Genomic DNA, 12,711 nt, shown 5'->3' on the forward strand with positions numbered 1-12,711 from the left:
AAAATTGAAAATTGAGACGCTAAAAATAATATTATCTCTTCTATGTTATGAACGACAGCCACAATGTCTATCGTTTCTCTCCTCTAATGTCTAATACTCAAAAAGCTTATGGAAACTCAGACAAGAAGAAGAAAATAGCAAAGAATAATAATAACAGGTATAAAACAGTGTTCAAAATCTGCAATACAGAAAGAATTGAGGATCCAACAACATATCACAAAGCCATCCAAACAAAAAGTATATAACCCATGAAGCTTACGGGTCACCAAATCTAGTATGAAATTTATATTGAGTTGGATAAATTATCAATGGAGAATTGAAGATATTTGCATTTGGAAGTGGTCAGGTGTAGAGAGGCTATTACTCAAACTGTGTCCAAAAGCCTGGCCAGGAACTTGGTTTTTTCCGATTCTACCAGTTCCCAGGTTTATTCAAATTTTCTCGGTTCATTTTGGTTTTTTGACCCACCGAGTTTTAATGTTAAACAAGACCAAACCAATTATTGGTTCACAGTTTAAACGGTTCAATTGATCAGTCTAGTCCAATTTTGAAAACATTGCTTAAATGTGCTAAACTGAAGAGAGAATCGGTATATTGCAGTAACACTTTGATTTGGGAAAAAACTAATAAAAAAAAAAAGATATTATCATCATTTGCTTCTGAATGGTGATTTTTTACATTGTGAATGCCAAATTTTCTTTCCAAAACGGGAAGAATCCAAATTGGTGGGCCTAAGAGAAAATACCCAATATTTTCCTTTACATTTTTCCACCGTATTTCTAAACAAAGGATTCTTATTTTCCTTCCAAATTTTATCTCCATATTCTCTTTCCTCCCAAAAAATCATCCCATCCAAACAGGCGGTAAGAGAAATTGATTTAAAAGAAATGGATGATGACCAAAAATTGAAAAAAAATGGAAAATAAAAACAGGTGACTAATTCTAGCCATCATCATCCTGTAAAATACCGCCTAAAGAAAATCTTATTAGGATTCATTTGAAAAAACTCATGTCATTTCTATGAATTCAATTCTAATATAAGAATTTTTCCAAATACCATATAAATAAATAATAAATTCAATTTATTTTATATTCTTTATTATCCTTATTTATTTTAAAGCAACTGATAATATTAAAAATTTAGAAGATTATAGTGTACATTACAAGGATATTCTTATAATTTGACAACACATTACAATTAAATTAAGTTCTTGCATGTACAATTTAAAATGACATAAATTCTAAAATTTCAAATTATTTTTTTTATATGAAATATCTCATTTCCAAATATGAGGATTGACAAAATAGAACGAATTAATTTGAATTACTGTACAATTTGGCTTTACAAATAGGATAGAACCAGGAGAAAGAAATGGAGCATCAGAATTGGTCTATGCCATTGCCATTACCATGGTACTAATAACAAAAATGTAATCATCAATTTACACTGCTTAAAAGGCATTCATGAGTCACCTTTTTATAAGTCTCAGTACTCCATTACTTAAAGAGAGAATATACTTCACCAGCTAGTGTTTAGAAGTTGGAGCAGAGATCTGCATTAATTAAGAAAAGAAAAAAATTATTAACAAAGCTATCTTCATCTCTAGGGAATTGGATAAATGAAAAGTTGCTGATCTTTGTAAATAAAATATTCTACTACCACTCACTGCATAATCCTCACATGTTGATTCTTTTCTTTAGTAAACTCGTTTCATAGTACTAAAAATGGGTAGCTCTCAGGGTAGAATCAGAAACAACAAAACTGAAAGTTTACAAACTACAACTACTAAGTTATAAGAAGATACTATGTGAAAGCAAGATTAAATCCAATATCTGATTCTTGATTGGCCGAACAAATCATTGGTACCTATCAGTACTGAAATAAAGACATCAAAAGTATTGCATGTGAAGATACTTACCAAGAAAATTTCTTGTTGAATGGCTAAGTAGATGGAATCCCAAAACGGCTTTGGAGGTTGCCGATTGCTTTGTCACATGATCTTGCAAGTTCAGGAATGGTAGTTTTGCACACTGAACAAGGTTAACCACATTTTAAGGAATGATAACAGTACGTAGCTCACTTTTTTTAGCGACCTTTTTAATCAGCTTGCATGCAAATTTCCCCCTCAACCATGCATAGATAATAATCCTGACTTGATGCTACTCTATAGCATTATTGCTAGATTTAAGTTTCGTCCTGCGACTACAGGAAAGTATCTCATGTTCATAGGTCTGATGAATTGCGAAGAAATAAAATATCATACTCATGTATGAAAGTGAAGGACTATGTTGAGAGGAAATGAGTTAACTGAGTTCAGCTCAAATTGGTGTTGACTTGTTATGTTATTCAAGAAAGAGTTTAGTGTTCAGTTATGGATGTTAATTCCAAATCCAAAGTCCTGGATTCTGAATTACATATATCTTATCACGCTGAATTGAAAATCATAAATATATTATACAAACGTACAACGGGATGAAGTGGCTCGTGCATCTGCCAAAAGCTCTTCATATGATTCCTGAGAGCAAGAAATCAAATTAACACTTGGAATAGCAAAAGTAACACACCAAAATCAGTTTCTTTGAACTGTCCAAGTACAATCAAAAGCTTTCTCACCTTCATTGCCTCACAACTTTCATTAATCTGTTCAGACATCTCCTTAAAATCGTTCTCTGCTTCATCCATCACCTGCTGGCATGTTTGGGACTGGATCTAAATCACAAAAATAGACATTGTTGTACTAGTTTCAAAGTAAATAAGAAATATAAGATTTTTTGAAAATCATTAGTAATCTAGATATTCAATTTACTCATAATATTTGCGGTTCCTTTATTTATTTAATTGATTTTTGTGCAGCAACCATATAAATATCTTCTACTGAAAAAGGAATAAGAGTGTAAAGAGTTTGGCACTCTCAATAAATGATATCAAAATAGGTCTCATAAGATTAGGTTTAAGAACCCATTGGTCAAAGAACAAAATCACTTTGATCAATATTCACCAAGTGTGGTGTGGGAGAGCTACGCTAAGAGATCAACACATGAAAAGCTCAAGGATATGGCTACACTTACACATATTGAATTGAAGCATATGCATGCAGAACCCAATTTTAAGGCTACTTACATGAAAATCCAACCCTTGCACTAGAAAAGATAAATAGAATAATGAAAGCATCAAAACACGTTAATTATAAAAGAAATTCAAGAATTTAAGCTAAATCAAAATTCAATACACTATGAAGGGCATTCATCTTATTAAATTCTCTCTTTTCTTCATCCGGAATCAAATCTATAACCGAAGATTTTAAAGTATCATTGCATAATAAAAATAATATAACAAGCCAGCTAATGTAATTTTAAATATGGTTTTCAAAGATAGAGGTTGTTCTCAGTCTAATTAGCACATTGATTGTATCATTTTAGGAACAGTTTGGCAACTAAACCATAATACATTAACAGATTCTGAATATAACAGAGATAAGGAAAATATTAAAGGCTCTATAACATGAAGAATCGATAGCCAAAAGCCTAGATTGAACATTAGGCAATTCAGTTGTTGGTTGACCAAATCAATATAAGAATCCCTTAATAGTTGTTTTCACATCGATTACAGCAAATTTTTCAGATTTGATAAGGCAGTCAGTGCAGATACAAGGCCAAGCTACTGGTATAGAATTTAAAATTCAAATTGGTTTTATTATTCTCACTCGTAGAGAAGCAAATCGTAAGAACATGAACTAAGACCGTAACGTAGTAACTCAAGTTTGTTTCTAGTAGCCCAAAACACCAGCATATACAAAATACAGAAACTAATGCTAGAGATCGAAGATAATACAAGTACGAATATGATAAATAGACCTGAATTTCAAACATAGTGTTGATTTATTAAATTGCTCAACAGCCAAACAGGATTGAGCGAGAGAGATAGTAAGAAAGACCTTGAAGCGTTTATGGAGGCGAGAGTGAAAGGCTTCGAGGTCTTTGAGAATCTCAGAATGAGAGTGATCAATGAGATTGGACTTGACATGGTGGAGGCGTGAAGAGGACATGTCCTTTAGATCAGAGATGGAGGCTATGGTTTTTGGAGAATCTGCAAGATTAGGTTTCTTCTTCCTGAGAATGGTTGATTTCGGAGTTGGAGGCGAAGACGCGGATGGCATTGGAATTGGCGATTTGCGACTTGCTTTCTTATTCATTTTCGAGTTTGAATTTGTGATTTGCTCTCTCTCTCTCTCTCTCTCTGCTTGTTTGACTGTTTTAGAGGCAAGTGCTTTTATTACGGTATATGTAACGGCGGGAGATTTTTGGATTTGGGGGGCACAGGATTTTTAAGTTTCAATTTTGTGTTTTTTTTTTATACGGACCTATGAAAACTAGGTGATGTGAGAAATTATTATTAGATATAAAGTTTTGTAGGTATTTAAAATAATATAAATATTTTATTTTTATAGAGATTTATCTAATTGGAAGTATATAATTAAAAGAAATAGTAAATTATAATAATTAATTCATCATTGCATAAAATATATTTAAATTCTTTGATATTACACATAATTAAATCCCAACAAAAATAAACAAAATAAAACTAAACTAGGCAAAATATAAAATGAAAAAATAAAACCCGACTCAAACAAAGCAATGAAATACCATAGTTTTTTTTTTTCAACCGGCAATCAGAGAATCTTTTAACAATAGAAAGAAATTTAAAAATTAAAAAAAAAAATAGAATAGTCAACACAAAGGTAATCTTGAACTCTCTATTTATATATAACGATTTATAAATATTTAAATTCTCAATTAGCATAAGAAAAATTAAAAGCTAAAATAATTAATTTCATATCAACCTAATTCTTTAAATTTTAAATTAAAATAAGAAAAATCACATAGATAGCTTTTTCATGATAAATTCGATATGGTCGTATAAACAATAAATTGAATTTAAAAATCTCAAATCGACTTGAAAACATTCAATTTATCATAAGAAGAAAAACTAAATTTGTTTACTAAAAAATTCAAAATTAGAATCAAAAAAATCAAAAGAGAAAAAAAATGAAAAATACTACTCATCAAATTATCTTATTGTTTTTAAACTGCATGAGATTATTCTTGCACATTGATAGGTTATTTAAAATAAAATTTGTATCGAATAATTTACTCAGAAATTAAAAATCATTACCAAACAAACCAAAAATAATGTGTATTTTTGAAACACATGATTTTTTAACATTTTTCAAATTATTAAATTTTTAAACTTACTATATTTGATTTGAAGTTTAGACTATATAAAAATAAAAAATTTGTATTTGTAAATTATAAAAATTTAAAGATTTAGACATTGTATTGTTTTTTTTATCACATATTCGATTTCTACCAAAAAAATAAATAACATATTTGATTTGAATTTAAACACTAATATATATATATATATATATATATATATATATATATATATATATATATATATATATATATATATATATATATAAATTATGAAAATCTGAAAAATATAATTGAAATATGTAAATTTTTTATATTGTCATAATTAAATCAATTTTAAATTCATAAAAATGAAAAGATAATTAATTATTGAAAAGTAAATGACGGGAGAGAAAAAGTAGATAAAAAAAAGAGAAATGCTCAAAAAATTCTAAAAAAAGATAAATCACAATATTCAAATTGTAACACCTACCGCCAATCCCAAAGGATCTAACAGTGGATGCCACATTCAGTGTAACAGCCCAGCCCTAGTGTGATATTGTCCGCTTTGGGTGCCAAACCTGGCCTGAACCCTCACGGTTTTGTTTCTGGGCCAGGGAAACCTCCGCTCTGCCAGCCCAAAACGCGTCACACTAGTTCAAGGTTGCCACCCTTTATGTATAGGACTTCCACCTTGTGCGTAGCCGATGTGGGATTCGCCTAAGGTGTTGTGCCCCAAACCTGGGATGTCACATACACCCCCCCTTAGGGACTCAGCGTCCTCGCTGAGGTTTGCCCCACCACCGGCCAGAGGGACAAGGCTTGGCTCTGATACCAAATTGTAACAGCCCAGCCCTAGTGTGATATTGTCCGCTTTGGGTGCCAAACCTGGCCTGAACCCTCACGGTTTTGTTTCAGGGCTGGCAGAGCGGAGGTTTCCCTGGCCCAGAAACAAAACCGTGAGGGTTCAGGCCAGGTTTGGCACCCAAAGCGGACAATATCACACTAGGGCTGGGCTGTTACAAGGGAAAACCGGTAAATAAACAGAAAAGCACAGAAAGGGAGAATGTTCTTTACATTACCTCCCAAAAGTAGTAGGTCCCGCTGAGTTTAAAATGGCCCCGACTCAGATCACACATGTCATCATACATGCGGCTCAGAATAGCGCCAGCCTAGTCGTACTCCTCAAGATGGGCTAGATTTTCCAAACTCTTCAAGATGGAAGGATTAAACTTCTCTTTCCTGTTGGACCAGAAGGTCGAAGCGAACAGCAGCAACAGGGTGAATCTGGCCACCTAAGTAGCTGTCAGCTCTCCCTGCCTATATTTAGCATAGATGTTGGGGGCCTGGAGGGATAACCAGCATCTGGAAATGCTCAAAATGGGAGTAGTAGAGCCTGGCCCGACAATCTGGGGCAAGTCGATCCCTATCAGCTCAACCATCTGATCAGGAGAGACCTCAGTCCTCCAGTCATTGTACAGCTCAATCGGCCGAATGCCAAAAGGAATCCCGGAGATTACCGAAAAATCAGTGGGGGTCATTGTCATCTCACCCCAAGGGAAATGGAAAGTATTGGTGGTGTCCCACCATCTCTCGGCCAAAGCACTCAGCAATTCTTTGTGGTTGTTCTGACCCACGTCAAAATGCCTCAGGTAGCCCAGATGGGACGGACTAATAATCGCTCCGATTGGCTTGTTATGGTCAAATATCTCGACTGGAATTTCAGCCACAGAGGTCTCACCCACATCCAGTTTAATATGAGGGTCCTAAAAGGTAAAGCAATCTAAGAGTTATTCCTCGGTTCCTTACTAAGGATAATAATATCTTAGTTCTACCCTAGCATGCATACTAATAAAACAGTAAAATGAAAAATATGATAAAAAATAAAAAAAAGAGAAGAGTAAACTTACGTGGGCGTAGATGCCAGTCACGGAAGCGTGGGTGTCTGCGTCCGCTGTAGGGTCGGGGTACAGGGAAATTCCCAAAGACTCCAGGAAATCCTCATCGCTGCTGTGACCCGGAGAAGTCATGATGAGGAAGTTGAGAGAATTTGAGAGAGCTCTTTGATTTGGAGAGTTTAGAATGAAAGAAGAAGAAGAAACTTCAGCTATTTATAAGGAAATAGCCAAAAGGCGGGTTTTCTGGACGCGTCCGATTTTTGCCTTCAAAATTTATTTTTCAGACAACCACCGACGCCCATAAATCCCTTTTATGGTTGCCGGTGGGGGGCAACTGTGAATACTCAAATTTTGAGGCTCAAAAAGCCTGTTTTCCTGGACCGCAAACAGTCTGGCCGGACCGGAGGCCATTTTGGAAATTTACCGGAAGTATGCCAATATCGTACTTGAAACGTCCGAAAAATTGCGAGGATCGCAGAACTGGTCCTGAAATATTTTTTGGAGGTACGGAACTCCCGAAAAGCCTTCGGAACGAAAAACTAGAAAGTGGACAAGCCACGGCGGCGGAGGCCACCGGCAAGGGCAGCGGCTACCGCCGTCCACGGCGGCGACGGCCGCTGGGCAGGGCGGCTGAGGCCGCCGGCCAGCCGCCCTTTACGGCGGTAGCGGCCGCCCTCGCGGCTGCAGCAGCCGCCCTCCAGCCTGGATTTTTCCTATAAATACAGCCCCGGGCACTCAGTTTTACTCACTCAGTCTGTGTTGACGGACGCTCTCTTCTCCCCTACGCTCCTTGCGGTTCTTTTACTGCTTTTCTGCATTTAGTGTAGGCTTTTAGTATTCTGCTGTTGTGATACTTGGTCACTTAATTGAACAAATTTTAATTAATTTTTCCAAAACGAGGAGCTTAATCTGGAATTTTTAAGCTGAAGCTAAGAAGCGGCTGCCGATTAACTCAGGTAATAACTAAACCCTGTCTATTTAATTTTAGCACTTCATGCATATTCTTCTTCTACTCCAATTCTGAATTAAACTGTTGCATAAATGCATTCACGTCATCAACTTGGCAAATAAACTGCCTTAATTAAATATGATTAAGCTTAAATGCCCGGTTAACTAATAATCGTGGTGTTAAAGCCTAAATCCGACAATATTGGCTAAAGTATCTAGTCAATTAATGACTATGGTATAATCGCCTTTATTTCGAACAGTCCAGCTTAAGTCCAATTAATTAATAATTGTGGCTAAATGGCCTTAATTAAACACGTTTTTTTTGGCAATAAATTGCCTATATTGCAATTCAATTGATCACTTTTGGCAAACAAATTGCCTATAAGTAGATTAATCATTTTTAGCGACAAATTGCTTAAATCGAAGCTTCGGCAAAATGCCTTGAATTAATCAATCTTTTGGCTAAAAGCCTTAAATCACTCATTTTGGCGATGATCGCCCAATCAACACTTTTTGGCAAACAAATTGCCTAAATCAACTCATTTTGGCTGAAAGCCTTCAAATAATCAATTTTGGCGAAAATCGCCTAAATCACATCAACTTTTGGCAACAATTGCCTAAATCAATCTTTTTGGCTAAAATCCTTAAATCAACACTTTTGGCAACAAATGCCTAAAACAACAAATCAATCAAACTTTGGCAAAATGCCTAAATAAAATGCACAAAGCATACACACACTCATGCATTAAGCATACCCATTCAAAGTCCTTTAAAAAAGGCCTATCGAACTACGTCGACTTTGATCTTCCATTCAAACGGAAGTACGTAGGCACGTTTGGGATCTAACCCCGAGCGGCAAGTCGAAATCACTTAAACATTTCATTAGTCCAATTACCTTGCAAAGCATTCATTCATTGGTTAGTTAATCAGCATGACATAGTCTCGGGATCCACCTCGGGTTCGCAAACTATGCCTTAAACATTGGGATAATTAATCTAGTAATTAGGTTAATTAAAATTGAAGTCAACTTAGGGTTTTTTCCTAGTTTACCCTAAAATAATTAAACCAGGTGGCGACTCACACATTCACGTGCATTTCTGCCCTTAGTCATATGCATCATATGCCTATTTTCGGGGGAGGGGTACACATATGCATAGTAATTTTTCCGGACTAAAATAATACCAAGGCCCGGACCGATGGTACTATTCACAGACCGGTAAATCACTATTACCGACTCTAAAAGAAAATCAGACTGTTACAGTTCTCCCCCCTTAAAAGAAATTCATCCTCGAATTTTACCTAGTGTAAATAACTGAGGATGTTGCTATTGCATGTCATCTTCTCTCTCCCATGTAGCTTCCTCGGTCTTATGAGTTTTCCAAAGAACCTTTACTAGAGGCATTCTCTTGTTCCTTAATTCTTTAATCTCTCTAGCAAGTATCCTCACCGGTTCCTCCTCATTAGTCAAATCTGGCTCTATGGTAACAGACTCAACTGATATCACATGCGATGGGTCAGATCGATACCTCCTCAACATAGATACGTGGAAGACATTATGTATTCTATCCAGGTCTGGTGGTAAAGCTAGTTTATAGGCCAACGGACCCACACGCTCAATGATCTTATATGGACCGATGAACCTAGGACTAAGCTTACCCTTTCTTCCAAATCTTAATACCTTCTTCCACGGAGATACCTTAAGGAAAACCTTATCACCCACTGCATACTCTATATCCCTCCTCTTCAAGTCTGTATAGGACTTCTGACGCTCTGAAGCTGCTTTCAATCTATCTTTGATAATTCTGACCCTATTCTCTATGTCTCGAATGAAATCTGGACCTATAATCTTGCCCTCACTCAACTCTGACCAAAATAGTGGAGTCCTACATCTCCTACCATATAGTGCTTCGAAGGGAGCCATCTGAATGCTTGACTGATAACTGTTATTGTAGGCAAATTCCGCAAGTCGGATGTACTTCTCCCAACTACCCTTAAACTCAATGATGCAAGCTCTCAGCATATCCTCTAAAATCTGAATAACCCGCTCTGACTGACCATCTGTCTGAGGATGAAAAGCTGTACTGAAATGCAGTCTAGTACCCAAAGCCTCATGTAACTTCTTCCAGAACCTCGAAGTAAATCTCGGGTCTCTATCAGAGATAATGGAAGAAGGAACTCCATGCAATCTCACAATCTCATCAATGTAAAGTTCTGCGTATTGCTCCATCGTATAATTGGTCCTAACTGGAAGAAAATGCGCTGACTTAGTCAATCTGTCAACTATGACCCAAATAGCATCTTTCTTCCTAGGTGTAGTAGGCAACCCAATCACAAAATCCATGGTAATCCTATCCCATTTCCACTCTGGAATAGAGATAGAACCTGATGGGACCTGATGCTCTGCTTTAACCTACTGACAGGTTAAGCATCTCGATACAAAATCCGCAATGTCCCTTTTCATAGCCGGCCACCAATACTGCACTCTTAAATCCCGATACATCTTATTACTACCTGGGTGCATAGAATACGGACTACTGTGGGCCTCCTCTAGGATACTCCTCCTCAAAGTTGAGATCTTAGGTACACAGATCCGACCCCCAAAGTACAAGCAGTCATCTCTAATCTCAAATCTCTTCTTCTTACCCTCTCTGACTAGGCCTTTCCACAAGGTAATAGTCTCATCACCCTGCTGTGCATCTCTAATCTGCTGCAGTAGGCTAGGTTTCACAATAAGCTCCGCTACAAGAGCACCATCTCTAGCCATAGATAAGCATGCATTCATAGCACGAAGAGCAACTAATGCTTTTCTACTGAGTGCATCTGCCACTACATTAGCTCTACCCGGGTGGTAATCAATGGTGAAATCATAGTCCTTAAGTAGCTCTAACCATCTACGCTGCCTCAGGTTAAGCTCTCTCTGCGTAAGTAAATACTTAAGGCTCTTATGATCCGTATACAAGTGGCATTTCTCACCATACAAGTAATGTCTCCAAATCTTCAAGGCAAACACAATAGCTGCTAACTCCAAATCATGGGTAGGGTAGTTCTTCTCATGTGGCTTAAGCTGTCGGGAAGCATAAGCAATCACCTTTCCCTCCTGCATAAGCACACAACCCAAACCATTATGCGAAGCATCACTATAAACATCATATGGTCTGCCTGGAGCTAGCTGTGTCAAAACTGGAGCCTCAGTAAGCATCGCCTTAAGCTTCTCAAAGCTACTCTGGCATCTATCAGTCCACTCAAAACGGACATCCTTACGGAGAAGTCTAGTTAAAGGGGCTGCAATAAGAGAAACCCCCTTGACAAACCTCCTGTAATATCCAGCCAAACCTAAGAAACGGTGAATCTCTGTGACATTCGTAGGTGGCTTCCAATCAAGCACTGCCTCAATCTTCTTCGGGTCCACTCGAATACCCTCTGCAGAAACAACATGCCCTAAGAAAGCAATCTCAGTCAACCAAAATTCACACTTACTGAGCTTGGCATACAACTGTCGGTCTCTCAAGGTCTGCAGAACTATTCGTAGGTGGTGATCATGATCCTCTTTAGTCGGAGAGTACACCAAAATATCATCAATAAAAACCAACCACGAACTGATCCAAATAAGGATGGAAGATCCGGTTCATCAGGTCCATAAACACTGCTGGGGCATTTGTCAACCCAAATGGTATCACTAAAAACTCATAGTGACCATATCGAGTCCTAAAAGCAGTCTTAGGTACATCTGACTCTCTAACTCTCAACTGATGATGTCCTGATCTCAAATCAATCTTCGAAAACATAGTGGCCCCTCTCAATTGATCAAACAAATCGTCTATTCAAGGCAATGGATAACGATTCTTCAGTGTCACCTTATTAAGCTGCCTATAATCAATGCACAATCTCAAAGTACCATCCTTCTTCTTCACAAATGATACTGGAGTGCCCCAAGGAGATACACTAGGTCGAATGAAACCCTTACCGAGCAACTCCTGAATCTGAATCTTTAACTCTCTCAACTCAGTAGGAGCCATCCGGTATGGAGCAATGGATATCGGTGCAGTACCCGACACAACCTCGATACTAAACTCAACCTCTCTCGCAGGAGGCAAACTAGACAAATCCTCGGGAAATACATATGAAAAGTCACACACCGTCGAAATCTCATGGACACTGGGAGATCTCCGCTCAGGCTCAAGTACACAGGCCAAGAACGCCTCACAGCCATGTTGTATCATTCTCCTAGCGGTACTGGCTGAAATAACATTAGAGAGGTAATCCATCCTCTCCCCCACAACTACAATCTCCTCTTCAGACGGAGTCTGAAGCTTAATCCTCTTATGTCTACAATCAACAATGACCCCATGTCTAGACAATCAATCTATACCCAATATCACATCGTACTCTCGAAAAGGTAACTCTATCAAATCAACCAGAAATACATGCTCATGAATGACTAAAGGACAATCTCTATACACCCGATCAACTACTACACTCTGACCCAAAGGGCTAGTAACCTCAACGCTGTGCTCTAATGTATCAGCATGCATACTACCCAGTCTACCCACATGTATGCATATGTATGAATGCGTGGAGCCCGGATCAATCAAAGCAAGTACAAAAGTGTCAAAGATGGAGAAGGTACCTGCAATGACATCCTGCGCATCCCGCTGCTCCCTGGTCCTGATGG

At 37.4% G+C, this 12,711-nt stretch overlaps 2 protein-coding genes across 4 annotated transcripts; both read right to left on the reverse strand.

Annotated features, from left to right (window-relative positions):
- Positions 1 to 1,365: 1,365 nt before the first annotated feature.
- Positions 1,366 to 4,270, reverse strand: LOC105636423 (uncharacterized). Of its 3 annotated transcripts, none has more exons than XM_012219688.4 (5): positions 3,936 to 4,270; positions 2,615 to 2,686; positions 2,468 to 2,516; positions 1,920 to 2,031; positions 1,366 to 1,553 (listed from the first exon to the last, which is right to left on the reverse strand). In XM_012219688.4, the coding sequence occupies exons 1-4, from the start codon at positions 4,191 to 4,193 to the stop codon at positions 1,943 to 1,945; spliced, it is 468 nt and encodes a 155-aa protein (XP_012075078.1). In that variant the 5' UTR covers positions 4,194 to 4,270; the 3' UTR covers positions 1,366 to 1,553; positions 1,920 to 1,942. The 3 variants fall into 3 exon arrangements, with proteins under 3 accessions (XP_012075078.1, XP_012075077.1, XP_020535888.1); XM_012219687.4 differs by having other exon boundaries at positions 2,615 to 2,710; positions 3,936 to 4,265; XM_020680229.3 differs by lacking the exons at positions 1,366 to 1,553; positions 1,920 to 2,031 and adding an exon at positions 2,044 to 2,203 and having other exon boundaries at positions 2,615 to 2,710; positions 3,936 to 4,269.
- A 5,093-nt stretch (positions 4,271 to 9,363) lies between these two features.
- Positions 9,364 to 12,259, reverse strand: LOC149492802 (uncharacterized). The gene is made up of 5 exons (XM_089715955.1): positions 11,894 to 12,259; positions 11,684 to 11,812; positions 10,140 to 10,449; positions 9,760 to 9,902; positions 9,364 to 9,717 (listed from the first exon to the last, which is right to left on the reverse strand). Exons 1-5 carry the CDS (start codon positions 12,257 to 12,259, stop codon positions 9,364 to 9,366), a joined length of 1,302 nt encoding a protein of 433 aa, XP_089572081.1.
- Positions 12,260 to 12,711: the final 452 nt, after the last annotated feature.

Source organism: Jatropha curcas, chromosome 11 (genome assembly GCF_041381405.1).
Source record: "Jatropha curcas cultivar XTBG-Jc1 chromosome 11, XTBG_Jcur_1.0, whole genome shotgun sequence".
NCBI classification, from domain to species: Eukaryota; Viridiplantae; Streptophyta; class Magnoliopsida; order Malpighiales; family Euphorbiaceae; genus Jatropha; species Jatropha curcas.